Source organism: Bombus bifarius, unplaced genomic scaffold (assembly GCF_011952205.1).
Source record: "Bombus bifarius isolate JDL3187 unplaced genomic scaffold, Bbif_JDL3187 scf7180000008000, whole genome shotgun sequence".
Taxonomy (NCBI): Eukaryota; Metazoa; Arthropoda; class Insecta; order Hymenoptera; family Apidae; genus Bombus; species Bombus bifarius.
In genome coordinates, this window is record NW_022884379.1 from 1,371,498 (window position 1) to 1,396,621 (window position 25,124).

Below are 25,124 nucleotides of genomic sequence, written 5' to 3' on the forward strand. Positions count from 1 at the left end.
AGATAATTCGTCAAATCTCTTTCTTTTTCTTTAACTGTATTCACATAAATGGAAGTAAACTGATCACTGTAATACTTTCTTGATTCATTATTCGTGCCTGCTGTGATTTGTAAATTCCTCAATAGCGTGGTAGTGCACATTGAAACCAAAAAAGACGAGAACATGGCGAAACAACGTATGAAATGATCAGGATACGATTTTAAAACAAATAATTATTTAATCGGGATGACAACTAATGAAGAGTCCATAAATGACGGTCTCTTAGAGAGACTCGTAAAAAATGATGAAAATAAGGTTGTAAATTGCCGAAGTAGTGCAGATAACATAGAAGGACACAAATTACGACACGGTACGGACAGTTTCCCCAATATCAATGAAAGACCGGTTGATGATATTTCGATCGAATTTTTTTATAAACCGCACAGCATTACATTGCTTCTCATCTCAATCGGTGCTGTAATATATTCCGCATTCACTAGGTAATTAAATATTCAAATTATCTTATTATACATATGTTAATTCTTGTAAATATCGGTATTAATTTAATACAGGAATACTACCAGTGTCGAGGATAACATTTGGGCTGGAATACTTTGTATTATATTTTTTTTTCTGATTATATCAATACTTACATTTCCAAATGGACCATTTACGAGACCTCATCCTGTCGTGTGGAGACTCGTATTTGGCTGTAGTGTACTATATTTAATGGGCCTATTATTTATGCTGTTTCAAGATTATGAAACAGTCAGAAAAATCTTTGTTTGGATAGATCCTCGCTTGGCGTCATTTCACATTGATATGGACAAAGAATACGGTGTTAATTGTTCGGAAATCACAGTTGAAAAGATATGGAACCATTTAGATATTTTTGCAGTAGCTCATTTTTTAGGATGGGCCTTTAAAGCAATCCTTATTCGTCATCTTGGTATTCTTTGGGCCATTAGTGTTATGTGGGAAGTAACAGAAATAGCATTTGCTCATTTACTACCAAATTTCGTGGAATGCTGGTGGGATGCTTTTATACTTGATGTTGTTGTCTGTAATGGTTTGGGTATTTGGGTTGGATTAAAAATTTGCTCTCTATTAGAAATGAGAGAATATAAATGGGTAAGCATCCTTGACATTGAGAGCACTACTGGAAAATTGAAAAGGGCAATGCTACAATTTACACCTGGTAGTTGGACTGCTATTAGATGGTTGGATCCAACTTGTACATATATGAGATTTGTTGCTCTATGTCAGTTGGTAATATTCTGGCAGGTTTCAGAACTAAATACATTTTTCTTGAAACATGTATACGAATTTCCACCCTCTCATCCATTTGTTGTGGCAAGATTGGTATTAGTTGGAGTTATAGTTGCACCTTCTGTTAGGTAGGGAAGAATTATAATAGAATAAGCTAGATATATATTAAACATAAATTTTTATTACAACAGCTATAACAATTTATTACATAAGAACCATAATATTTTAACATAATTATAGGCAATACTACATGTATGTAACAGATCCAACATGTAGTAGAGTAGGGACTCAGTGTTGGGTCTATGGTGCAATTATGGTTACAGAAGCTTTGTTATGCATAAGGCATGGTGCTGCATTATTTGAACGTACTCAAGCACTAAACATTCTTTTGTGGCTACTTTGCCAGTCCCTAATCTCAGTTCTTTGTGTCTATGGCTGTGTTCTGTGGCACCGGTACTTTGAGGTATTTAGTTTAAAAATTAAATTTGAAATTTTGTAACTAACTGTATGGTTATTTGTGTCTTTTTTTCTATGTCCTTTGCATGATTCTTGTCTTTTCAGACAGAAAAGAAAACTACTTCAAAACAGTGTATCACTCAATTAGACAACAGTCATCTGGATGTAACCCCTAGCAGTGGTATGTGTGATGTCTACTACATTCCTCTAAATAATGTTTAAGCCGATAGTGTACTGGGCTATTGACATATAATTAACTGGCTGTTAAATATAAAGCAAGAGTGTCATATAAATCATTTGCAATCTGTTATTTGACTGAATGTTATAAAACTCAAATAAATTTTGTTATGGATGCTTTTGTTTTTTGTTCTTGATATTGAAAAATATGAATTTTTATACGTGTTTACATAAGAATATATAGATATATACCATAATAATAAGTGTAAAAATGATTTAAGAATAATTATACATATGAATGCATGAAAATATTTTTAAATTAATATACATTTTATTATATAAATATACATTTTTTGTCACAGCTCAGTCCATCATTGGTAGATAGAATATTGGACTAATGAATGTTTGTAACAATTTATGTGTGTTCTAGGGGACATGGTTCATTCTACAAAATCTATGGGTTTGCTGGAAAAGAAGCAGTTGTAAACAAATCCACAACAAGGAACGTTCGACTTAAGGGTGAATTATTTACACTGTCAAATTTTCTAGTCGCATTATAAGATCATACAAAGCCGCAGTTTCGAATGTAATAGGCTGTTGAATACCTGAGTTCGTCTGATTTTTGCATACTGCGCCTGTTTGCGTGTGAATGTTATGAAAAATATGTTCCTGAGAATAAATGAAGAGCGTCGTTACCAATTAAAAACGCTTCCTTATAAAAAAATTGATCGTCGTATCATTTACGAATCGTAGTTTATACAATTACTGCGTCACGTTACGTTATCGTAGCTTCTTCGTTACACTGAATATACGGAAATGCACTGCATACATAACTTGGCATTATCCGTGAACCTTCTGGACAGTTCCAGGTTTCACCGAGAAGCCTATTGTTGGATGCAGAAACAAAAATATGAATTCGATTTGGTAACTGTTCGTTCTCATACAATGATATATACGATGACGTAAGTGGAGACTTTGTACAGTACATCTATAAAAACAATGATAAAAAGGTAATGGTAATAGTCATAACGATTGTTATTTTATTCAAAATGTCAATGCCATAAATCTTACTATAACAAGAGTACCTGAGCATAGATGAGGTAAAATAACTTATTGAAATCCAGTTCAAGCCATGGAAGATAAAGCCACGATTCTCTAGACATCAATTGAGCCAAAGTATCGTAGGCTAATCTGAGTCCCATCGCCTCGGACAGACGTTCATTTAGAGTTAATTGGGAAATCTAAAACGTGTTTAAACAAAAAGAGAGTTATTGCGTTTAAAAAGACGTACCTAATTAAACGTATTACTTTAAAATAATATTTTTACATCGTAACGATTTTATAGAAAGAAAAATATATGAATTCACCTTATAAAGTATGTTCTGTCCTGTAAATGATAATGTCATAGCCATAGAATTTTTATAGAGAACATTTCGCTGATAGTCAATGTAATCTTTGAAATTCATGTTTGTAGAATCATTATCGTTTAATAGAGAACTGGCATTGCGATTTCCATTCCAATAATAAATACCTAGCGATATATATTAAAAAAGTATATATAGACGATAAGATTTTTCTGAATTTTCTCGAAAGTATACTAATAAGTTACAGATCTATAACATTGGTCACTAGTATATTATAAAATTGTATATTGCTAATATACCAGTTGCGTCAAAATGATGTGCAATTTGGTGTGCTATTATGTTACCAAGTGTCGCCAGTTTTATGTAATTAAATGAAGATTCATTGTATTTCATGGACCAATCAATTACACCATAAGGTATTACAACGAGGTTTAATCCGTAAATCGCGAGCCCTTTAGATTGGTACGGTGTTGCGTAATGTGTCCATCTATATATTAATGTATATAGTTCAACAACTTTAAACTATTTCATATATATAATTTCAATTAAAAACTTACATTTGTGCAGAATACCCCGGCTTTGTAGATAATTCTGCATATATTAATTTTCGGTACCTTTGCATCAAAATCACTGAATTTTCGAAATAGTTATTTGTCAGATTTATCTAAAATTAGACTATCGTTAACATTTCATTCAATAACTTTTAGTTATTATAGTATTCTTTAATCTTTTTTTGATATTATATAAACAATTATGCACATGTGCTCATTATCTCATTAGAAACCGAAATAGTTTTTCGTACCTGATTTGCTAGAATTTTTCTATAAGTTGATTCGCTATCAGTATAGTATGAAATATCAGGTACGGCAACATTAAGATTATTTATTTTTGCAATCAATGCGTTACGTTCCGCTTCTGTAATCCATGTTACATTCGTGAGTTTTAATTTTAGGGTCTCCTTAAGTGTCTCAAATAAACTATATATCTATTAAATTATATGATACTGATTAGTCACCTAGTAAACAATCTTTTCGAGTAATCAGAGTATATGAACTTACAGTTCTATTCATATACGTAAGTTGATCATTTGTAAACGAAGAGATGTATAAATTCGAAGCTTCTGGGATTAAAACGTTGGCAGCTACGCGAAGGCAGTGTTTTTTAACATCTGGATGTTTTGATATAATTAACTAGAAACAAACAAAGACAAAAATGAAATGAAGAAAAATACAATACAAAAAAAACAGACATAAAAGAGGACGTTAATCAGGGAATATAACTATACCTTGTGATACAGATTGTGTACATACAATCCTAATAATGCATTATGCAATGTCATCGGGTCATCTTCGAACTTTTCCAGATTTTTCAATCCTTTAGATAGGGCATCGTAAAAATAAACCTGCACTTTTACTTCCGGCTGAACCTTTTCGTTCGTTAACAAGTAAATTAGATGCGTCCAATTTATCTACAAGTATGTTACATAATATATCCATTTGATCGAACGAATTAGCTTAACTTAAACGGGTATAAACTCTCCCTTACGATTTTAAACTCGCTATCCAATTGTTTGACAGTGACGAGAGTGTAATTTTTCATAAGTTCCGCCTCGCGGATCTTGTTCTTAGACGGAAAATTCTGAAACATAAAAAAGAATCGAGGGAACGCGTTCGATTGTGAGAAGAACTCGATAAACTTACTGCGATAAATGATTGCAATATACACAGATCGATGTTAATGATTGTAAGATTAATGTTCTGAGCAATATTCGGCTCGTTGAATACCCCAAGCATCGTCAAGGCTTCGGTAATGGATTTTATTAGCTTTTTCGTATCAACCTAATAAAATAAAATAAGAAAGACACATTTGTTATAAGTTTTCATTAACAGAGCATGCTTTTTCTTGTCTCGATTGATATACATATCTATATATGTACTTTGCACGTTTTATATTCCATATATAATTCTTCTAGATTCACCGTTTCGTTCTCTCTTTCAAATTTATTTGCGTAACAGGGTTCGTTATTTTCGTCTATCTCAAAAAGATCATCGTATGTCGTTGGGCTTATTTTAAGAGTGAATGTCGGAGAATATTCGTCAAGATCCGGAACTATGTCGAACAGTAAAGTGCTAAAGAATTAGAAAAGCAAACGATAAATATGTTAAGTGAACGTGATATGCTATAATTTTGTACAGCCATTGTCTTCAATTTCTTACCTGTTTTTTAATAATAGTGTAGCGAGTAGTTCGGTAAAGTTTATATGCTTTTTAGGCCATGTTTTTTTAGTATAAAACTTGCCTACCTTGCCTAACGCCTCTCTCGCTATAAGAAAAACGTTATATTATTTCTTATACATTAAACTTGTATTCAAAGTTAGAAACTATATAATTAGATGTGTAATTTTTCCGTACCCAGCTTGATTCTTTCTGTCTGATTGATACTCTCGTATTGTATGCAACTGTTGTAATAGGCGGTGAAAATAGACGATATATTTTTCTCATTTTCTTCCTGCATTTGTCCTGATTCAAATTAAAACAATGTGTTGCATGTGAGAATCGCCACTTTTTAGATTTTTACTTCTTTTGTATACTTTTCTAAATAATGCTTCATAGAATACTTTATACAGAATTATTTAGAAACAAAGTTAAATATTTAGTACTTGATATTACATAATATTTATCAATTAAGAATTGAAAAATATTTAAAGAATAGTTTATTGACAAAGTAATTTTTTTTTATATAGTAAAAAGCCGAACTATACTCACCTAAAATACGTTGATAAGCTACATCTTCCAAATTCCATTCTACGATTTGAGGATTGTTCTCGAAATTACCGCAAGCGTATTCATAAAAATCTTCACATGGGTCAACCGTATGATTCATGTAAAATAATATCTTGCTGGCCAAATTTTTGCATTCACCCTCGTGACACACTGGCTTATCAATTGGAGAACTAAAAGTCGTACTTGTAGTCTCATTGTTTAATATTGAAGAATATCGTTCATTTTGTTGATCCTTAGTGGTAGATTTAATCGTGACATTTTCTTCTTTCATTGTCAATTTAATAACATCTTCTGTCGACTCTTCGACCTCAAGGGGAGTTTCTTGATTAATATAATCTGAGTCAGTAGTAGTAAAAGTTTCTGTAGTATATTGGTCTGTAGTATCTGTTTCTTGATTTTCTTTCGTCGAAATTGATGTACTATTTTCTGTAATATTAATATTGGTCGTCGAAGAATTATCGAATTCTTTAGCTGCAGTTTCCTTGTAAGTTTTCGTCTGTGAGAAATCTTCCGCAGTAGTCTCGATATTAGATTTAGATGAATCAACAATATCTAAATTTGTATCATTTATTACACGAGAGTTTTCGGTGAATACTTCAAAGTTTAATGTTGTTTCTGTTCCTACTTTTATTGAATTATCGAATTCTTCAGTTGCAGTTTCCTTGTAAATTTCCGTCTGTGATATATCTTCCGCAGTAGTCTCGATATTAGATTTAGATGAATCAACAATATCTGAATTTGTATCATTTATTACACGAGAGTTTTCGGTGAATACTTCAAAGTTTAATGTTGTTTCTGTTTCTACTTCTATTGAATTCGTTTCATGCATAGAAGTTGTAGTAATTAACAATTTAATTGAATCCGTAGTGCTGGTTGTTCTTTCAGTTTCATGTTCTGTATGATGTTCGCGATAATGATGCTGTGTCGATATAATTATCTTTATCAAATTGTTTTCTGCCACAATTTTCATAATATCAAAAATAAGCTTACCTGCGTTGTTCCTGCATATTCACCTTTTTCTTCAGAATTGTAGGAGCGGTATAATTTCCATGGTAAACTGACTAGGATAAGAATCATACAGAGAAAAAAGAATATTATCAGTGATAAAACACAGCTTCTATAAGACTGGTCCCGTCTTGCTGCTTTGGCTGCTTCCATATTAGCAATTTGGTAAGAACCTCGAGAAATCATCTGTTAAAATATAATCTACTACTTATTCACAAAGACATTAGTTTTAAGATATAATACTTTTAGTAGTGCCTAAAAGCGCAGTATTTTTTCTACTGAACCAAACTCGAAACGTTAAGAAAAGAAAGGAAGTGGTAATTATAATTTTATCAACCACTTCCTTTTAAACATTATCTTAAAGTGCGCCCCAGCATCCGTAACACACGATATTATAATATCCTTTTGCTAATTTGTAAGAACGAAGAATGGAATTCTATTAGTACGCTAAAGGGGAATTGAGTAGAATGAAATACACTCACTGACACAAACATTTTTTTCTTTAATACATCCATAAATTCCAAATGGCCTAAGGAAGGCGACATTAAAAATATTTGAGATAGATAGATATAAGTTATTTATATTAATATATTTTATAATACAATTATCACAGATATGTAAACTACAAAATATTATATATACTATTATAAAATGCAATTTGCAGTTTGCCAATGATCCCATTGCACGTAGTATGACAACTTATCTACAGTCTAGACTATATTATAATATTTAAATACAATTAAAAAATATATTTAAAAACTCTATTCGCCTGTCTGTTGTACCAAATATGTATCAGTGTTGCGTTTGATTTCATTGTCCGTTGCATCAGATTTAATAAGAGCTTCGATTGTTGAACCGATCTCTTTTGATACAGAAATGTTCTCTATCTTTTTGGTACAGACATCGTCTTTATAATCATTAGACTTTAACATTTCAGAGGTGATCTGAAATAGGAATAAATATATAATAGTATAAGTTACTGTATAATAATAAGTAATAAATAACAATAAGTGTTAGTTTTTCAAATTGTATAGTTATGTAATTACTTTTCTTTGTATTTCATCAGCCTTAAATTTCTCTACTTTTTCCTTATCAGCAAGCCCAATTGCAGTCTTTGATGATGTTTGTCTCTTTGGAGTAGGTTTCCTTGGTTTAAATGAACCAGAAGCTTTCTTAGGTAACTGTGAACTCATGTGCTTCTTAGTCTCGTTCGACTGATCGCAGTTATGAGTTAGCAATTGTTCTTTAGTTTTGAATGCCTATAAAAGAATTTTTAAACATAAGTATTCTACATGTGTTATGAATTTCCGACTTATCTAATCGAATATAACACTTACGTGTGAACAAATTTCACATTTTAAACTATGTTTATTCATTTCGTGATGTTTAAGAGCTTGTGCCCGATGGAAATTACGATTACAATGACTACAACTAAATCTTTTGATATTGCTGTGCGTCAGTAAGTGACGCTTTAATTTATCAGGTCGTGAAAATTCACTCATACAACCTAAGTAAGTTCTGAAGGGACACTTTAATCTCTTTGTTAGATCATGAATCAGCATATGACGACCCAAACGATCTTTTCTCTTAAATCTAGCTGGGCAATGCTATAATAAACGAATATGTATATATGAAATTTAAAACAATTTACAAATTTTTTAATCGGCTATAGAATCACTCACTGGACATAGAAACGGTGTTTCCTCGCTATGTATTAACTTATGATTGGCTAAGTATTGCTCAGTTTTAAAGGCCTTTCCGCAATCCTCGCATGCAAATCGCGCAGATGAGGCGTGTGTTTTTAAATGACGCCGCAAAAATCGTTCGATCAAGAAACTCTTTCCACAATGTAGACAAGCATAGTCATGCGTTGTGGTTTCTGTATGATGTTGCAAAGCCTCCAAATTAGAGAAGGAGGATTTACAAACAGAGCAACAGTAATATTTCTCTGTTGTTTTTTGTTTTTGGACGGAGTGAGCGTATTGATGAAGCCCAAGATCAGACAGAGTATTAAACACTTCACCGCATACATGACAACGATATTCCGATCTCTTATGACTGCGAGTATGTTCTAAGAAATCTTCGAGTTCAGCAAACATCATACTACAACTACTTTGCACACATTTGTACACTTTCAGTGCTAAGTGAGAGACTATAAGATGGCCCTTTAGAGCTTTGTACGAATCAAATATTTCTTTGCAAAACTGACAATGATAGGTGCGATCTATGCTTCCATCTGGTGGTGCCTAGCAATGATCATGAACTATTAAAAAACGAAAAAAAATTATAAGCTTGTGCAAAAATGTTTAAAATACCTCTGGGGGTAAGGAGTGTATAGCGGTTCCTGGCCATACTTTATGTGACGACATATGTTTTTTAACGTTTGATTTCTGTGCGAATGCACGCCCACATACAACACACTGATATGGTTTTTCCCCTGTATGAGAACGTTCATGTTGTTGCCAATAAAATTTTTTTGAAAATTGTTTGCTGCAATAACCACACTTATACTGCAATAGAAAATTTTTATTGATAAATATGCAACTTTAAATAAAGACATTATTGATAATCACAATTTATCATCTCATTAAAGTACATACTTTTAAGTTTTGTGTTTGAGTAGTGGTAGTTTCAGATTCTGTTATTGAATTTTCAGTCATTGGTACGTCGACTTTATGTGTATTGTTAATGTTTTGTTCTTGAGAAATATCACTTTGGAGAACTTGAGGTACTTCGTTTGAATCATCTTTTATGGGATCGTTATCCCCTGGAATAGTAGAGTTTGCAAAAGTATCCAAACCTTCTGAACTTAATATAATTGGAACACTAAATGTGGAATCTGTTGTAAAGTAATTAGCACCTTCTTGATCCATACTATAGTAAATAAACGATACATCATTCATTGAGAAAAAAATACCTTTTCACATACATTAAACACATTCAATCATATGTATGTATATATGTATATATTTACCTAAATAGCATATCAGATTCTTCAAGTATAATTGGTTCACTAAGTTGATCAGTTTGAACAAATGTTTCTTGTGGATGAAATTGTGATACATCTTCGCTATTGTCTTCTGTGTGAACAGTCTGAGTTTCATCATTCACCAAAAACTGACTCAAATCTACTGTTTGCTCTTGTGTTTTTTGATGTGTCCTTTTGTGCAGCACAAACATGTGTAATGATGTAAATTGACTTTTGCATTTTCCACATTGAAATATATCTTCCTCATCTTGATCGATTGCTAAATACAAAGCATAAAAATATCCATTATAAATTTATCTCATAGAAGCTTCTATGATATAACAATTTCAATTAATAGGTTATCAGAGTTACTTCATCAAAAACCCACCTGATTCTTCAACTTCAGTTATTAGAGTCTGAGACTCCAATAACGATTGCACAGAAGGACTGTCCAATGATACACCTATAAAGCAGAAAAAATAATTATCATAAATTTTTAAAACACTATTTAAATTTTCTTTTAAAGAGAAAGATAAATAAGATACTTGTTGGTTAACCCCACCTATTTCTATGATAGAGAAATTTTACCTGTTAAAGCGTCGAAAATAGATTGCGCCATGTTTTGCAATAATATTAACGCTTCATTTTAAGCGAAATCAACGATCAGACTTTCATGAATCGTTTAATATGAAGAAAATGAACAATTTCCAAGTTGAAAACATACCGAGAATTTCTACGCCCTGCCAGCGTTGTTGCTGACCAGGCCAGCGAATGATAATCGATATGTCGACTACTGAAAACGATTCTAACCTCAAAATAGGACAAGTTGCTTGTAGCTTGCTTGTAGCGCGCTTGTAGCATGAATCTAAAGATCGGTCAAATGGATTAGAATAGGACGCATACTGAAAGTGCGTGTGTGAATATTTTCTTAGAGTAGTTTTTTGTAAAAAGGACATATATAAGAATGGCAGCAATATTACGCGTGAAACGTAGTTATTATGATGAACCATTAAATGCTTTGGTAATTTCATGTAAACGACAAAAAATTGCGGAAGACGAAGATACCGAAGATGTACTATCAGACTCTATAACCACACTTGCTAAATTTGCCGGAACTGTAAAAGAGCAGGTTTGTGTTAAAAAGTGAAATATTTTTAGTTAACTGAACGTTATACTAAGATTAAGTCAATATTTATTTTATTATGACAGGATGAGAATGTGGAACATTTAATTCAAGGTTATGGGAAAGATGAATTACGAGCTAATTTCAAACAACATCCTATAGATACGAAACAGATTCTAAGTAAAATAAGAGAAGCAACAAAACAGGCTTCAGCAGAAAATCGTTACAAAGTAGTTAATTATTTCCGATCATTGGATAATTCTAGTGGTGAAAACTCCGAAAAAAAGGTTCCTACAGTAGTAATAGATGTGGAGGATTCAAAATCCATAGCAAGAAGGGATTCTATAGGAAAAGTAAACAATATTTTTTAAATATTTTTTTGTTATTTCAATCCATAATTACTTACATAATATAAATAATGTTTTACAGGATGATAATTATGTATATGATTTATATTATGTTCAATCTGAGAACGATATGTTCCTAGATGATGAAGTATCTGTACATGCATTCGAACAAGAACTTGTTTATGATAGTTATAGAGATTATGGTTATCCTGAATCTGAATGCGACTCAGAGGATTCTAATTCAGAGTCAAATTGGAGAAATGATTATCCTGACTCTAGTTATTCTGAAGGATCAATTGATGAAGATGACATCAGAGAGGCTGTTATGAACATAAGAATAGAGGAGGAATCTGATTTATCTGAAGAAGATGATTTTGTTTATGCTATTGATGAAACTATTGTAGAAAATTTTGGTTACAAGTATGCAAGATATAAAGCAAGGATGTTGAAAGAGTTAGAGGAAGGCAACACCGATGATGACGACAACACTGATGATGATCATGATGATTTTAGTATATGTGTGTCTGAAGATTCAGATGAGCATAATAATAATGAAGTAGATTCCGAATAGTTATTTAATTACATATAGATCTTTTTATACTGAAAGGAAATAATAATTGGTGATCAGTGATGTTAACATAATACATTTCCCAATATATAAAATAAATTCAGTTAATGAAATCGATATGTCTTTTTGTTTCTTAACTAAAATTATTTTTCAAATATAAGTCTTATGTGTTTTTCCCACTACATACAAGTAAGGGTTATAAGGATCTTAGTATTTTATTTATGTCTATATATTTATTACATATTTATATAGATATATTTTATGTGTAAAATTTATCTATCAAAATAAAAACAATAAAAAGTAAACCTAGACGTCGAAGTGACAAAGGAAGGTGTGTGTATAGGTGTTTAGAAAAAGAACCGTTTTCGACGATATGGCATATAATAATATACCAAATTTATAATGTATAACAAATTGTTGTGTGGAAGTACCAGATAGTGATTTACAAATGTTCAGCAATAAAGTAGGTTCTCCGTTATGTGTTATTAAATCTTTCGTATTTATTTCATAATGGAATATTGTGAATCTTGCTTTTCTTTAGACAGTAATTAGCAGGAGGCCTGTAAATAACATAACAATTACTTTTATAAAAGTATTTGCGAACATTCGCGTTTTATCTGACTATACTATTCGCCGAAATATGAAAACAATTTTTGTATAACTGAGATTTTTCGGATACGTTGCTCCAACGTTCAATGTTGGACAACGTTCGGATTACAACATTCGCATATTTATTTTTTCTTTTCGCTCTCTCTTTCTCTCATTCTTTCTCTCATCATCGAACGTTCACACGCGAAGAAACTCATGCCTTTAACGAACTCGTTATGTGATATGAATAGTACGCTGCGTATACGTGTAACACTGGCCTTAATTCTAATTTTTACATTTACGCGCTCGCAACGAATCCATTACTTGTATACAAGTACAGGCAATGCTTTATTTCTTTTTTTGATTGCAATGTAATGAAGCAAATGCGTTGGTAAGGATCCAATTATACCGTATCCGAAATTCGAAGAGAAATACTAGGGGCCATTAATTTATTTTTACTCTCTCGCTTGTTATACGTTCGGGACTGTTGGCAAAATGATAGGAAACGACACCGATCTTTCTTTCTTATGGCAGTCTGGATACAGTTATCAACGTATTTACTCACCGAGAATATGAGCGCGATTTATGGACAATGAAATCATCTTTTATATATATATATATTTATATATAATATATTAAATGTCATATTGCAACTTAGCGTTTTCACAAGCTGGAAATTGGTATCATTTAGGATTATTACTATATCGTACCGTAATACTCTACTTGGCTACTGTACAACATTTTACACTCATCGTTTACTTTTCCGTAATTCCTTAGGTATGTTTCGATTATCAGTTACAACTACGAGATTATTGAAGAGTCATGAGATTGCACACCTTTCGTATCGGTCGATCGTGACGTACGAAATCAGCTGCACTGTGAACCTAATTGCAACCACGATCCCTTTTATACGTGGACACACATCCATTTCACAGTTTCACTTTGGTATATCCTATTTTACTTTCCCCACTAATATCCAATCTTATCTTTGCCTAATTGATCCAAAGCGAACCAGCAAACACCGTCACGATCGCCTAACTTTCCTCTTACTTCTACTAACATCCTAGCTTACGTTTAACGTAGCTTCTCCTTCACGATCGTTCACGCACCGCGTATATGTACACGTCAGATAACTGAATTTATAAGTACAAACAATTCCCTGGATTAACAGAAATCACACAACTAAATCGGATAGTCGGCAATTATATTATATATATAAACTGGCAACAATTAACAGTCCCATCGGTTGTCGAGAGTCTTTTTAAAGTACCGACGCCTCGGTCCTGTTGCTGGGAGGCGTCGTCGCATGACTGCTCGAATTATTATTATTATTATTATTGTTGTTGTTGCTCGCCTCGCCGGCATGACTCGAGCAGTAGAACTTCTTGTGAGCAATGAACGTGCTCAAGTAATTGAAGCTGATGTCGCACGACCTGCAGTAACGCGGACCGCTTTTGTTGGGATCCAAACTTTCTTCGGGAGGTGGAGTGTCCTCGCGTTCTTGCTTCACCTTGTTGGTTACCGTCGGTGGTGGCGGTGGTGGCGGTGGAGGTGGCTGAGGACTCTTCCGAACTTCGGTTTTCCCATTTACTTGCACATCGCCAGGGATTTCTTCAGGAGTCGTAGCTGGAGCCGGTTCTGGAGTCGGCAGAACCGTTTCGTCGTCGAGTACGCACGTTATGTAATTTTCTTCCTATAAATGACAAATGAACAAATATAAGCTCATCAAAGAATTTACCAGATGAAGATTGTTTTTGTACAATATGGAGAGATCGTTCGAGTCATAAGGACATCGATAAATCAGGGTATGGATTATATTTTCATAACGTTGATTATCTGAAAAGTGAACAAATTCGACAACAGTAAGAAGCTTTTATTATGAGCTGCACAGTTGTAAAATTTTGTACCTGTAGATCGGTTCCACGTTTCTCAAAATGCATTTTGATGTGCGTTCTCATTCCCCGTAACGTATTTCCTTTGTAACGACAGATCGTACACCTGAAAGCCTTGACACCCTGATGAGCATCCATGTGACGCTGAGCTGCTCCGGCTGTTGGACTAACCGCACCACAAACGGGACATCTCCAACCTCCAGTCGGTCCGCTGCTACAGGTATGGGTGCCTCCAGGTTCAATTATAGTCTGAAAAAAGGATATTAAATTTTCAGTCTTTAGAGAAGTATATAATATTATTAAAAATATAGTATTAATGGATATTCTTTAAATTGAAATCTAATAAAAAATTATACTACTAATTTTTTATTAGTAACGATACTAACTTTGCACTTGGAGCATCGCGAATGATGTTCCTGAGGTTCTGGCCTTTTGGGACAGTAAAACGCTTGATGAGCTACCAGATTATCCATAGATGCGAACTTGATACCACACGCGGCACAGATTAATTGCACCAAAGGAGGCGAGGGTGTTCCAGGTGGTGGAGGACTATTGCTGACCGTTGTCTCTCTTGCCTGACAATAATGCTTTTTATGTGCGACGAAGTTCTCATGCCGACAGAACACGATATTACATTCTTTGCATCTGAAAATCGAACAGTTTTCTATAATTTCCGGATCACCTGGATCCTTTTACGTATCGGTTATATACAATAAGCCGAATTACTTATCAGTTTTTTGACTGATCAATTTAAGATTAAAATACTGAAACATTTCAATTATTATTTATTATACAATCGAGAGAAAAAGAATTTATCGTTCTTTCGTTGTTTTAGTATTTTTATCTTAATCTATTTTAGTTTCGTCTATTTTATTTTCATTAACTACATGAAACAAATTGTCACATTGTGTTACGAAAACGTCAGAGTATCTTACCTCGAGACACCTTGCTTCACAAGAACCCCAGGAACAGGGGGTGGTGGAAGTTCAGCCAGTCTGAGAGCGAGTTCCGTCGGCGGAGGAGGTGCAACGGTTCCAGTAGCCGTAGGAGCAGAACCAATGGACCTTGCTCTAGGACTTCCGCTTCCTCTTGACCTAGGACTACCAGGTGGTGGAGGTAGAGAAGAGGGTGCCGGCGATACCCTGTTCTCTTTTTCATCTTGATGAGCTGGTGACTTTCTAACGCTCAAATCGAGTGGCGCTGAACCTGATGGCGACGTCGACGATGCCACGACGGACGCTGGTGTCGTTGGTTTGTTCGCTGCTCGGAGAACCGGTGAAGGTTCGACCACGGTGTTCTGCGCTGTGGTAGCCAGACCTCTTGTCATCGGTTGAAGATGACCTACAGAAGAGTGAGACTTGTCAGTTTAATTCTTGGAATTCCTTTTTGCATTTTCGTGGGTATGAGATTCATAATTTTAACTCGTATATGTATTCATAAGGCGCGAATTTAACTTCATTAAGATTTCCAATAAATGGAGTTCTTCTACCATGATACAATTCAAACTTCTCTGCTTATTTTAACGAATACAACAGTTTCTTAAATTTTAATCGCAAGCATACAAGTAATTTGGAAGATCTAAATAAACTGTTATTAAAACACGTACCATTTGGAAGAAGAAAGCACGCAGTATCAGGCGCGGGCAAAGTGGGTGCTGCCAGGACACTAGCACCTCGGAACAAAGAGTACGGTACAATCAAAATAGGATTTGTAGGTAGCGCCAGACAAGGTTGCGGAGGCGGCGATTCACCGGGACTCGCGCTCGTCGGTGGCGAAGCTTTCACCGACGAGGAAGCTACCGTAGCTGCTGGTGGCGTATCTTTGACCACGTGCCTGGTACTACAATAATGCGTCTTGTGCGCTCTATAAGTCTTCAGGGAGCTGAATCGAATATCGCAGTTTCTGCAATATCTCTCCGCCTCTTCGTTCAAGGAGCCATTCGAGGCATTTGCCGCGCCACTTCCTGGAGTAGTAGCTGTGGTCGGAGCGGTTGGTATCGTGGGTGGTGCAGGAGATGCAGCATGCATTCTCATGTGTCTGTTCAACGAGACCTTCTTGTCCGCGCTGTACGAGCAGTGAGGGCAGGCATACGCTTTTCTCACTTCGAATTTGTTGGACTTTTCCTCGTCCTCTTCGTTGGCGGTGTCTTCCTCGAGCCGGGGACGATGAGCGCAGTAGAAAGTGCGATGCGCTTCGAGGGTGCTCGCTGAGCTAAAACGGATGCCGCATGGAGGACAGAAGAGAGGTGCTGGCCTGGCTGGCTCTACAGTGATCGTCTCCTTGCCATCGGTTGGAAGTACGAACAAACGACCTGAGGCGATTGCTGCAATGTTAGTTTCTTCGAGTGAGTTGCATATTCTGTCTGTAGTTCTGTGTATTTCAAAAATAGCTGATACATTAACGGTGTTTTGTAAAGAACTAGAGGTATAGCTATCGAGAAGAAATCTTAGTATCTTTCTCATTTTAATACCTTTGGTATTTTAACATTACGACAGGCAATAGTTTAAAACTTACGAAGAGAGCAGAAAAACACACGTTTAATCTCAAGACCAAATAGAAAGACACTCGTGGTATCATGGAATTAATTCTGAAGCGATTCTTTCATTATTTTGAACAGTTCAGTTGAGAAATATGAGCAGGTTTGATACAATAGAAATAATACACAGACCAGTGTTACAGCAGATTGTTTTATTAATTAATATTACCATTTTGAAGTCCAGCCGGAAGGGGTGGCACAGGATTCGGTGGCGAGGTATTTTCCGGTTTGACGGTGAGCGCGACTACGGCGGCGGGCCGAAGAGCTGGATCCGTCGCCAGACTAGGATTGAGTCTCAGTCTTGGTGCAGCTTCATCGTCGAGTTTCAACTTTTTCTCGGTCGGTGGATCGTCCGTATTCGATCGTCTCGACGAGTCCTCCGAGTCTCGCCTGCACATGGATTCCCGTCTTCTTGTCGAGGACGACGAGGAGGACGACGATCTCGGCTGACAATCCTCTTCTTTGACCATGACCAGATTGGACTCTTCGTCCGTGTCTTTCGGACTCGATTCTCGCGTCTGATTGGATCTCGGGGTGACATGTCGATCTCTTAAGCTTCTTGCAACCTGTGCGACAAATATTTACATATTTTGTAAACGAAGTTACCGAGTGAGTAATTTTACAAGACGAATGGGGTAATTTTTATTAAGCAAGCAAAATTGTAGCCTCCTATTCGTTTTAGATATTTCTCGGGAAACGTACGAGATCTAAGCTTTACGAGGTGAGACGCTATTTATCCCAAAATAACTCACAAACTTTACCATCTTATTTGTGAACCGATCGAGAGTAAGATCGTTTGTTAATTTTTACGCGAGATTGATCAAATGTTAAATATTAGGTCGTCCGAAAAGTTTCTTTCGTTTTATAAGGAAACAATGGATGCACAACATTTTCCGTTTTATATTATTTTATCAAATTACGTATGATCCATTTTGTTCTATCAAAATAAAAATCACAACGTTCGACAGATTAAGTTTCATGTTTGTATAAAGATGCATCGTTGTAAAAGACAGGTCTGTAAAAGAAAGATACTTTTCGGACAACCTAATATTTACCTCGATATCTTCGGTAAGACTAGCCAGTCGTTTCCGAGCGTCTTCGGGGAGCACGCTGAGCCTCAATCTGATATCCTCAACGGCCGAATTCGCGATCGCAACGGACGAAGAAGGGGGATTCAGTCTCGGTGGTGGCGGTAAACTCGATTCCTCCTCGACGACTGGCGCGATCGGGCTGGAAACCGCCGATCCACCGCCTTCCACTCCGCTGCTCACCGATGGTGTCTTCTCCGAGTCGCTCCATTCCTCATCCTCCCCTGCAACCATAAAGAAACATTACTTTAATTTCTATCAATCTTCTCAAACAGAAATACCATTCCAACTAACAATTCAATATCTCCGTACAATAATCTTCCTCTACTTCAGCCAAACCAAAACTCACTAACAAATTTGTCGATCTTAATAAAAAGGAAAAATAAAATAAAATAACAGAACGATAGAAACAAGTATAACGTATCGTCCATAAATATCCTCGCGTATTTCAATATTAGATTCCTACGTTTTTTCAGGCAATTCCAACGACAGTTTATAAACTCCTCAGAAACGACCATGGCCCGTGAAGACGGATCCACGTGGAAGGAACGTCGTCTCGGCGGAGTCGGAAGTGGTGGGCGATGGAAAAAAGCGAGAAGAAAAAAAAAATGCACGGCACGCACGTTAAACGACGCGTCTCTATGGCCGTTCGACTCCCTAATGGTCGTTCGCCACGCCAGCCTTTGCGTACCCTCTGTTCCCTTCTCCCTGCTATTCCTTTCACCTATCTTTCTTTATTCGTCTATCTATCCTTCTGCCAGCTACCCCACTCGCTGCACCCTTCGCACGCCTCTGCAGGTCCCCACCATTCGACGAGGCGCATCCTCGGCGAAAGGGGCTACTCTCGCATCGAAATCTGGGATAAGTTCGACACCGTGGGGTTGTTCGGCTTATTGCTTATCCACGGCATCCTGTGAAATGACGCGCAAGCTTTCATAGGATCTGAAAACGCTTTTTGTACGATATAATTTGGAAAGTTTCAGGTTCGTCAGACTTGCGACGCTGAAATCCGACTAAATAAAAAATTTCGATTTCGATGTATATCTTGGATTTGACTTGCGGATCGAGGAAGTTGTACCGTGAGAAGATTTCCACTGGACGGCTTGTGAGACCGAGGAATTCATAGTTTGTTTTATTAATGTGTTAATGTTGTGGGAAATGGAACGGTTACGTAAGTTCCTCGTCGTTTAACTACTTTATCTTTCAAGCTCTCTCGCTCCGCCTTCTTGCATCCTTTTTCAACGACAGAATATCTCGAGGCGAAATTAACAGACGTAAAAGTTCTTCTACCTGAAAAACCTGAATTTTCCATTCATTTTTTTCAGCCATTTCTGACAAGAGGAGCTTCAGCTTCGATCCTCAGGATCAAGTATCTTAACACGAAACAATCGAAGAAAGGAATAATCCGATAGATTCCACTTATCGCGTTTTTCGCCCGTGCTCTTCAAATATGAACGAACGTTTGGCGGACATTAAGCTGCAAAAGCCACGATCCTCGACATCCCAAAATTCAACCCTATACACATCGAATCCGCAGAAATGCCTGTACTTCGGTAAAATCCTGTTGCCAAGCAGTAAAACGAGTTTGGACAAAGCATCGACACCTCCGATCACCGTATCTCTGTCCGTGGTTTCTCTCTTCCCCGGTGATCCTTCGCGCGGATATATGCCAGGAAGGCGGGACAAAACGGACTACACCATCCAGGTGGGTTGTCCTCGAAATCGAGACGACACGCGTATCGTCCGTCGAATTACCCGGATGCTTTAATTGCCTGCTTGGGCGAGGCTCGTCGGGACTTTCTCGTTGTACACGAGCGAGAGAAGCGAGACGAGAAGAAACGAGGTAAGAGGAGGCGAGATGCCGAGGTAGATTGGGCAAAGGGTTGCAGCGCACTTCTAGCCTATCCACGGCTCGCATCTACAGCTCGGTCGTGTTCCTTCTGCCTCTCTGTAAATAAGCGGTCATCGATGGATCGGACCGACTCTCGCCAGCACCATCGCGTTCCTCCTTCATCCTTCTTCCTTCTCATGGCATCCTCTCCTTTTCCTAATGCTATCTTCTGCCTTCGAGGCCCTATTTCTTCCAGTTCAGCTTGTCGTCGTTGCTCGTTGCACGAGGATGCGAGGGAGAGAGCATTCTTAATTGCACGCGCGTACAAGCTACCTGGGTCCGCGGAACACGCTCGTCTCGCGTTTACGCGCGAGCTTCGTTGCGGTGAAATTGATGGAAATTGTGGAAGTATTGTATTAGTTGCTTGAATTTTCGTGTTATAGAATTACTTTCGGCGAGGCCGATTTTTCAGTTTCAGTTTTGAAGATCAGGGGGAAAGAAGCTATTCTTACGACTCTTTCGAAATCGTCAGAGAACGCAGTACCTTGCTTCTACAATAGTATCTTTGTTACCGAAGATATGACATTTTTACGATATAATCGATACAACGAAACAAGTAGTTTATTATTCCAAATGATTCCAATTTACGTAATACATATTATTATTTCTGCACGTATTCCTGGTATCGTATGTATAGATGGTAATTTTTCTTGAATTTTTCCCGTGAATTTTGTCTTATATCAACGTACAAACAGCCACCATTAACAATTCTGTTAACTTTTTAAAAAGCAAATAAATTCGTGTTCAATAAACTGAATCATTTTAATATCGGGACAATTGAAATCACCGATCGGTTACAGAACACGCGATTGAATCTTCGTCGAGGACATTCTCTCTCGAAATGACTCTATCAAGCACGAACGATGTCCCACGAAGTGAACTATTAAACCCGCAAACGGTCGTCCAGTCGCCTCTATCTGCCTTTCATTCTCGTTACCGGCTTCGACCATTCTTAATTGCACGTGCATGCAAACGTTCAACGGCCGATCGAGAGGGCTGCACCTTGCTCGCCTACAACCACCTACTACAATCGCCACCAACCACCTCCGGGTTCGTTGAGGGTGTAATATATCTCGAAAAGAAGACGGTGGTGGTGGTGGTGGTGGTGGCCGACGGTGGAGGGCAGATGGGGGCACAAGGGGGGCAAACACGGCCGCCATTAACATATCCGCGGGCTGATAAGCCATTCTCAGAACCGATACCGCGCCCGTGTACACCTTCGGCCCCGCTTTATGCGAGAAACGAACAACCGCGTGAGAAACGGAGTTCGGAAGCTCTCCTGCTCTTTGCCACTTACGCCATTGTTCTCTTTGTTGAGTGGTTTTAATTGAATTTAGAAACAACCGCACCTGTTACCTGTTAGTCAATGTTTAGATGGTCTTTCTTCGCGAGTCTTTTCTTCGAGCTTGATTTCTTTCGTTTGTTTCAGAAGGATTCGTTTGGAAATTGTTCTTTTTTTGAAAAGGATTGTAATTTGATGATTTGTTATAGATCTTAAAGCCAATGGCGGAGAAGTAATAGCAGAGATTCATTTTTTAGAAGTCAAATTATCGATCAAATCTCTTTGATATATGGCAAATATTTTTGATGGTTTTCAAAGATTCTGTTTAAGCTCGTTCCTTGGTCGTTAAAAAATATATTGCGAATAAAGAGCAGAGACACGTGGTCGTCGTGTAAAAATTACATATCGTATAGCGTGTCGTAGTCGCGGCACGTGGCCCATTTTCAGCCAGGTCTTACATTATAATTTATCGCATCGTATGCATGTTGGAACGCTATACGGTACAACTCCATTTATTAGCATAAAATTTTAGTTAATGCCTAATTAACTGAACTGCTGTCGACTGAAACCATTATTAAAGTAAAAAAGAAAAAAAAAAAAGAAGACTGTGGATAATGGGCAGAGTTGGAAAACACCTATTGCGTAAACTGTTTATTCCTCGTTATCATCAAATAAATTAAGTTCTACTATACTTTCAGCCCATAAATCCTTTTTCCCCTTCTATTCTCCTACGATTCGCAACATCTTTCCAACTTCGCTATATGCGTTACAGCGAATTTCTACCATTAAAATCTCACTAAAACAATGTACAAAAAACCTAGAATTCCATTCTGCCTCACAATTCGTACAATCAGCCCTCAGTTTCCATCGACTACGACCTCTTCCTGATTACCGTGAGCCAGCAGCGAACACGTTGAGTCTACTTCCTTCCAATTGGGCACTCGTCATCTGCTGTTGGCTGGACGCGTAGCTGGCACCCGAAGGAAGGAGGATACGATGGCAGTACACCGGTGCGGTGGCAGGAAAACGAGCGCAACGGTAGCAGCTTCATCGGCGCTATGCAAATAGGATCCTGATCGTGACGCGGGTAGGCAAACACGCGACGTACAGGTAACAGGCAGGGCTAGTGAGGCCTGAGTGAGTCCTCTTTGCTTCTTCTTCTTCTTCTTCGTCTTGTTTCTTCTTCTTGTTCCTTCTTTCCAAGCTGTATTATGGTAGTGTGCGCCCTCTTTTCACGGGGCCACGACCCATGCCAGAGGTGCATGCCACTCGTACCGATGCATCCATGAACACTTTGCTTTTCTCTTTCTGCCTTTTCCCCTCCCTCCACCATCCCCTCTTCACTGTTATTCTTTCTTCCTCTTTCCATCGGTAGTCACCGTCTTTTCCTCTCTCTACTCTACCACGCTGCATCGTGGAGATATGCTAATGTAGCCGTCCCGATCGTGACACTGCGGCTGCTAAGTGAGAGCTCAAGTCGCAACCTTCTCATCGGCTCCTACGCCGCGCGTCGAGCCTCTTCCTTGTGGCTACTCGATCTCGCTTCTGTGTTCGCTTGATCCTGTTCCTGTTCCTCTAGCTGAACGCTTCGGTTGTCGCCCGAATGCTATGGTTGACAGTCGGGCTCCGTTTCGGACGACGTTCCTGTGGTAAACTTCATAGGACACCTCGAGGACAGTTCAGACGTAGCGTAAGAGAATTAGAGTCGACGTTGATGGAGTTTGATGGAGAGAGTTGGATATCGATTGGATCGTTTTATAGTCGTGCGTAGGCACAAGGATGAGAGACAAGCGGAATTCTTCTTGTACAATAATTTATCGATGTACCAATAATATTATCGTTCTCCTTAAAACGTTCTATCTGCCATCTCGAAACATACCTGCGAGACTTTTAATATTTTCTTGCGTCGTCGATGTTTGTATGTACAATATAATTTCACCTTAAAATGGTACGAAACGATGACAAACGTTTTAAACGGTAAAAATATTTCAACGTAACTTAAAGAAGAAAAAGTTGCTAGACGAGTGACTTTATAAAGTTGTACAGAAGACGCTAAGGGATTCTGGCTTTCATCCCTGGGTTAAAGGACGATTTGATCTTGATTTCTTTCGAGTGCCATGTAATGAAGAAGCAACCATTTCGCTGGTTAAAACATCGATTCCTTTAGAAACGAAGGTCGCTGAGAAACATTCGATTGGATGGTACTCGAGCAATCGTGGCTAGTGGACAAGGATCGCGCCGTCCCTTGTACTACAACATTATGCACAATTTACCGGACGACGTCTCTAGAAACGAAACTGTCCATGTTCCGATTCAATTAAACACCGATGCAATCGATCAATTCAATTCGTCCCGTTACACTTAGCTCTTCAAGATTCACCAAGCATCGGTGCAAGCACACCTCATTAAAACGCAAATCTACCCGATCGATCCGATATCTTCGATCTGCCTTTATTCCGGCTTGCTCCTCGCCTCCGTCGTTTTCTTCGTCGTCTCGACGAGGGGGTGCCGGCCGGAGGGGAACGAGAGAGAGGATCTTATACGAGACCGTCCACCGTTCAGTCCATCCCTTCCAAGAAGTTCAGATCACGTCGCGGAGGACATTATTCATGCAAAGCTCTTACTACGTCCACCTCGTCTTCTATCTGCGTATCAACACGCATGGCTATACGTGGCCGTCATACGTGTAGTGACACGGCGACCAGGCGATTCGAATTGCCTGCGATCACCGTGTCTTGAGAATTTCGACGGATAATTAATCAACTATACGAAAAGAGGAAACGGAAATTTTAGGCAAATCGAAGATCCCCGTTTTGCGTATTTGCATCTTCGATCAGATCGTAAAAGACGATATAAGATCTTTACATACGATACAGACACGCAAGTTTTCAAATTTAACGTTTAGTTTCGTTATTAAAAAAATTACTTTCGCACCTTCTGCTAGCTTACAGAGCTCTATATTATAAGTTAACGAAGTTCTAATAACAAGCTGTGTTAATTACTCCTTGCCTTGGTATCACTGATTTCCTCTTCCAATATCTCCAGGCAATTATACTCGTTCATCTCGTATCACGTGTTGTCGGTCAATTAGAAATCATAAATAACACTGTGACGCATCATGTAATGACCTAGGTCAGATTGCGAACGTGTCACACAAATTGCATCATTCCTTTCAAAAAAAACTATTTATCCGTTTAATCGACATTTAATCGAGTCGATGCATGTTGTTAAACGCTACTACAAAAATCGAACAATCTAATCTACCTATCGAACGTCATTTTCTACTTCTGCGAAAGAAAACTAAAGCGAAAACTACAACTTCTTCGAATGGCTGGAGGATATAATAAATCTTTGGTTGAACGACGTTAAACAAGGATTGCTCGAGCGACCAGGCGTATCTCGCGGATCGATCCGAAAATTTAATTACACCGTAGATCGATCGGGGATCGTCCATGAAGATCGCGTATCGATGTTTTTGAACGTAACACGAGGGATCGGAGAAACGTAACACCTCGCGTGCTCACCTGTCCATGCGAGAGTATTTCACGTGACGAGCTCTCGCGTGTGCACATACGTAGGACAATAATGATAGTAATTATGCTAAAGGGCAACGATAAATCCCGGGCGTCGATATCGTGACGAGATAGCGTAACATTTCGACTTTCAGCCATTTACCACTTAATTACTCGATCAGAGCCGGACGGTCGATCGGGACGAAAATACGCGCCGATTACTAGCTGGGAATATTATTAGTTCATTGAGCCGAGTGAATAAAGCTAATGGTGTTCGTTATTAGTGCAATTATGCC

At 37.5% G+C, this 25,124-nt stretch overlaps 5 protein-coding genes across 10 annotated transcripts in view; 2 read left to right on the top strand and 3 right to left on the bottom strand.

The window, feature by feature from the left end:
* Positions 1–3: 3 nt before the first annotated feature.
* On the top strand, positions 4–4,458 carry LOC117206282 (phosphatidylserine synthase 1). Of its 2 annotated transcripts, XM_033445466.1 has the most exons (5): positions 7–479; positions 552–1,376; positions 1,489–1,711; positions 1,810–1,885; positions 2,312–4,458. In XM_033445466.1, exons 1-5 carry the CDS (start codon positions 226–228, stop codon positions 2,365–2,367), a joined length of 1,434 nt encoding a protein of 477 aa, XP_033301357.1. In that variant the 5' UTR covers positions 7–225; the 3' UTR covers positions 2,368–4,458. The 2 variants fall into 2 exon arrangements, with proteins under 2 accessions (XP_033301358.1, XP_033301357.1); XM_033445467.1 differs by lacking the exon at positions 1,810–1,885 and having other exon boundaries at positions 4–479.
* Positions 2,191–7,296, bottom strand: LOC117206285 (neprilysin-1-like). The gene is made up of 16 exons (XM_033445469.1): positions 7,019–7,296; positions 6,677–6,947; positions 6,011–6,496; positions 5,657–5,764; positions 5,462–5,567; positions 5,182–5,374; positions 4,946–5,083; positions 4,791–4,883; positions 4,531–4,713; positions 4,304–4,435; positions 4,048–4,230; positions 3,803–3,909; positions 3,545–3,732; positions 3,249–3,412; positions 2,967–3,122; positions 2,191–2,869 (listed from the first exon to the last, which is right to left on the bottom strand). Exons 1-16 carry the CDS (start codon positions 7,217–7,219, stop codon positions 2,657–2,659), a joined length of 2,922 nt encoding a protein of 973 aa, XP_033301360.1. The 5' UTR covers positions 7,220–7,296; the 3' UTR covers positions 2,191–2,656.
* Positions 7,297–7,515: 219 nt separating this feature from the next.
* On the bottom strand, positions 7,516–10,965 carry LOC117206281 (zinc finger protein 341-like). Of its 3 annotated transcripts, none has more exons than XM_033445463.1 (9): positions 10,726–10,965; positions 10,390–10,464; positions 10,008–10,281; positions 9,634–9,907; positions 9,349–9,543; positions 8,716–9,279; positions 8,371–8,640; positions 8,080–8,292; positions 7,516–7,977 (listed from the first exon to the last, which is right to left on the bottom strand). In XM_033445463.1, exons 1-9 carry the CDS (start codon positions 10,955–10,957, stop codon positions 7,795–7,797), a joined length of 2,280 nt encoding a protein of 759 aa, XP_033301354.1. In that variant the 5' UTR covers positions 10,958–10,965; the 3' UTR covers positions 7,516–7,794. The 3 variants fall into 3 exon arrangements, with proteins under 3 accessions (XP_033301354.1, XP_033301355.1, XP_033301356.1); XM_033445464.1 differs by having other exon boundaries at positions 10,590–10,826; XM_033445465.1 differs by lacking the exon at positions 10,726–10,965 and adding an exon at positions 10,547–10,565.
* LOC117206284 (probable RNA polymerase II nuclear localization protein SLC7A6OS) lies at positions 10,951–12,517 on the top strand. The gene is made up of 3 exons (XM_033445468.1): positions 10,951–11,130; positions 11,211–11,477; positions 11,554–12,517. The coding sequence occupies exons 1-3, from the start codon at positions 10,966–10,968 to the stop codon at positions 12,040–12,042; spliced, it is 921 nt and encodes a 306-aa protein (XP_033301359.1). The 5' UTR covers positions 10,951–10,965; the 3' UTR covers positions 12,043–12,517.
* Positions 12,281–25,124, bottom strand: part of LOC117206280 (zinc finger protein ush) — a 201,903-nt gene continuing 189,059 nt past the window's right edge. For 2 of the 3 annotated variants that reach the window (XM_033445462.1, XM_033445460.1), the window contains exons 2-8: positions 18,111–18,367; positions 17,225–17,621; positions 16,126–16,842; positions 15,455–15,860; positions 14,906–15,164; positions 14,535–14,768; positions 12,402–14,320 (exon numbers count right to left, since the gene is read on the bottom strand). In XM_033445462.1, the coding sequence (XP_033301353.1) occupies positions 13,889–14,320; positions 14,535–14,768; positions 14,906–15,164; positions 15,455–15,860; positions 16,126–16,842; positions 17,225–17,621; positions 18,111–18,367 (2,702 nt within the window). In that variant the 3' untranslated portion in view covers positions 12,402–13,888. Of the gene's footprint in view, positions 14,321–14,534; positions 14,769–14,905; positions 15,165–15,454; positions 15,861–16,125; positions 16,843–17,224; positions 17,622–18,110; positions 18,368–25,124 lie in introns of all 3 variants that reach the window. The other variant, XM_033445461.1, reaches the window with a different exon arrangement.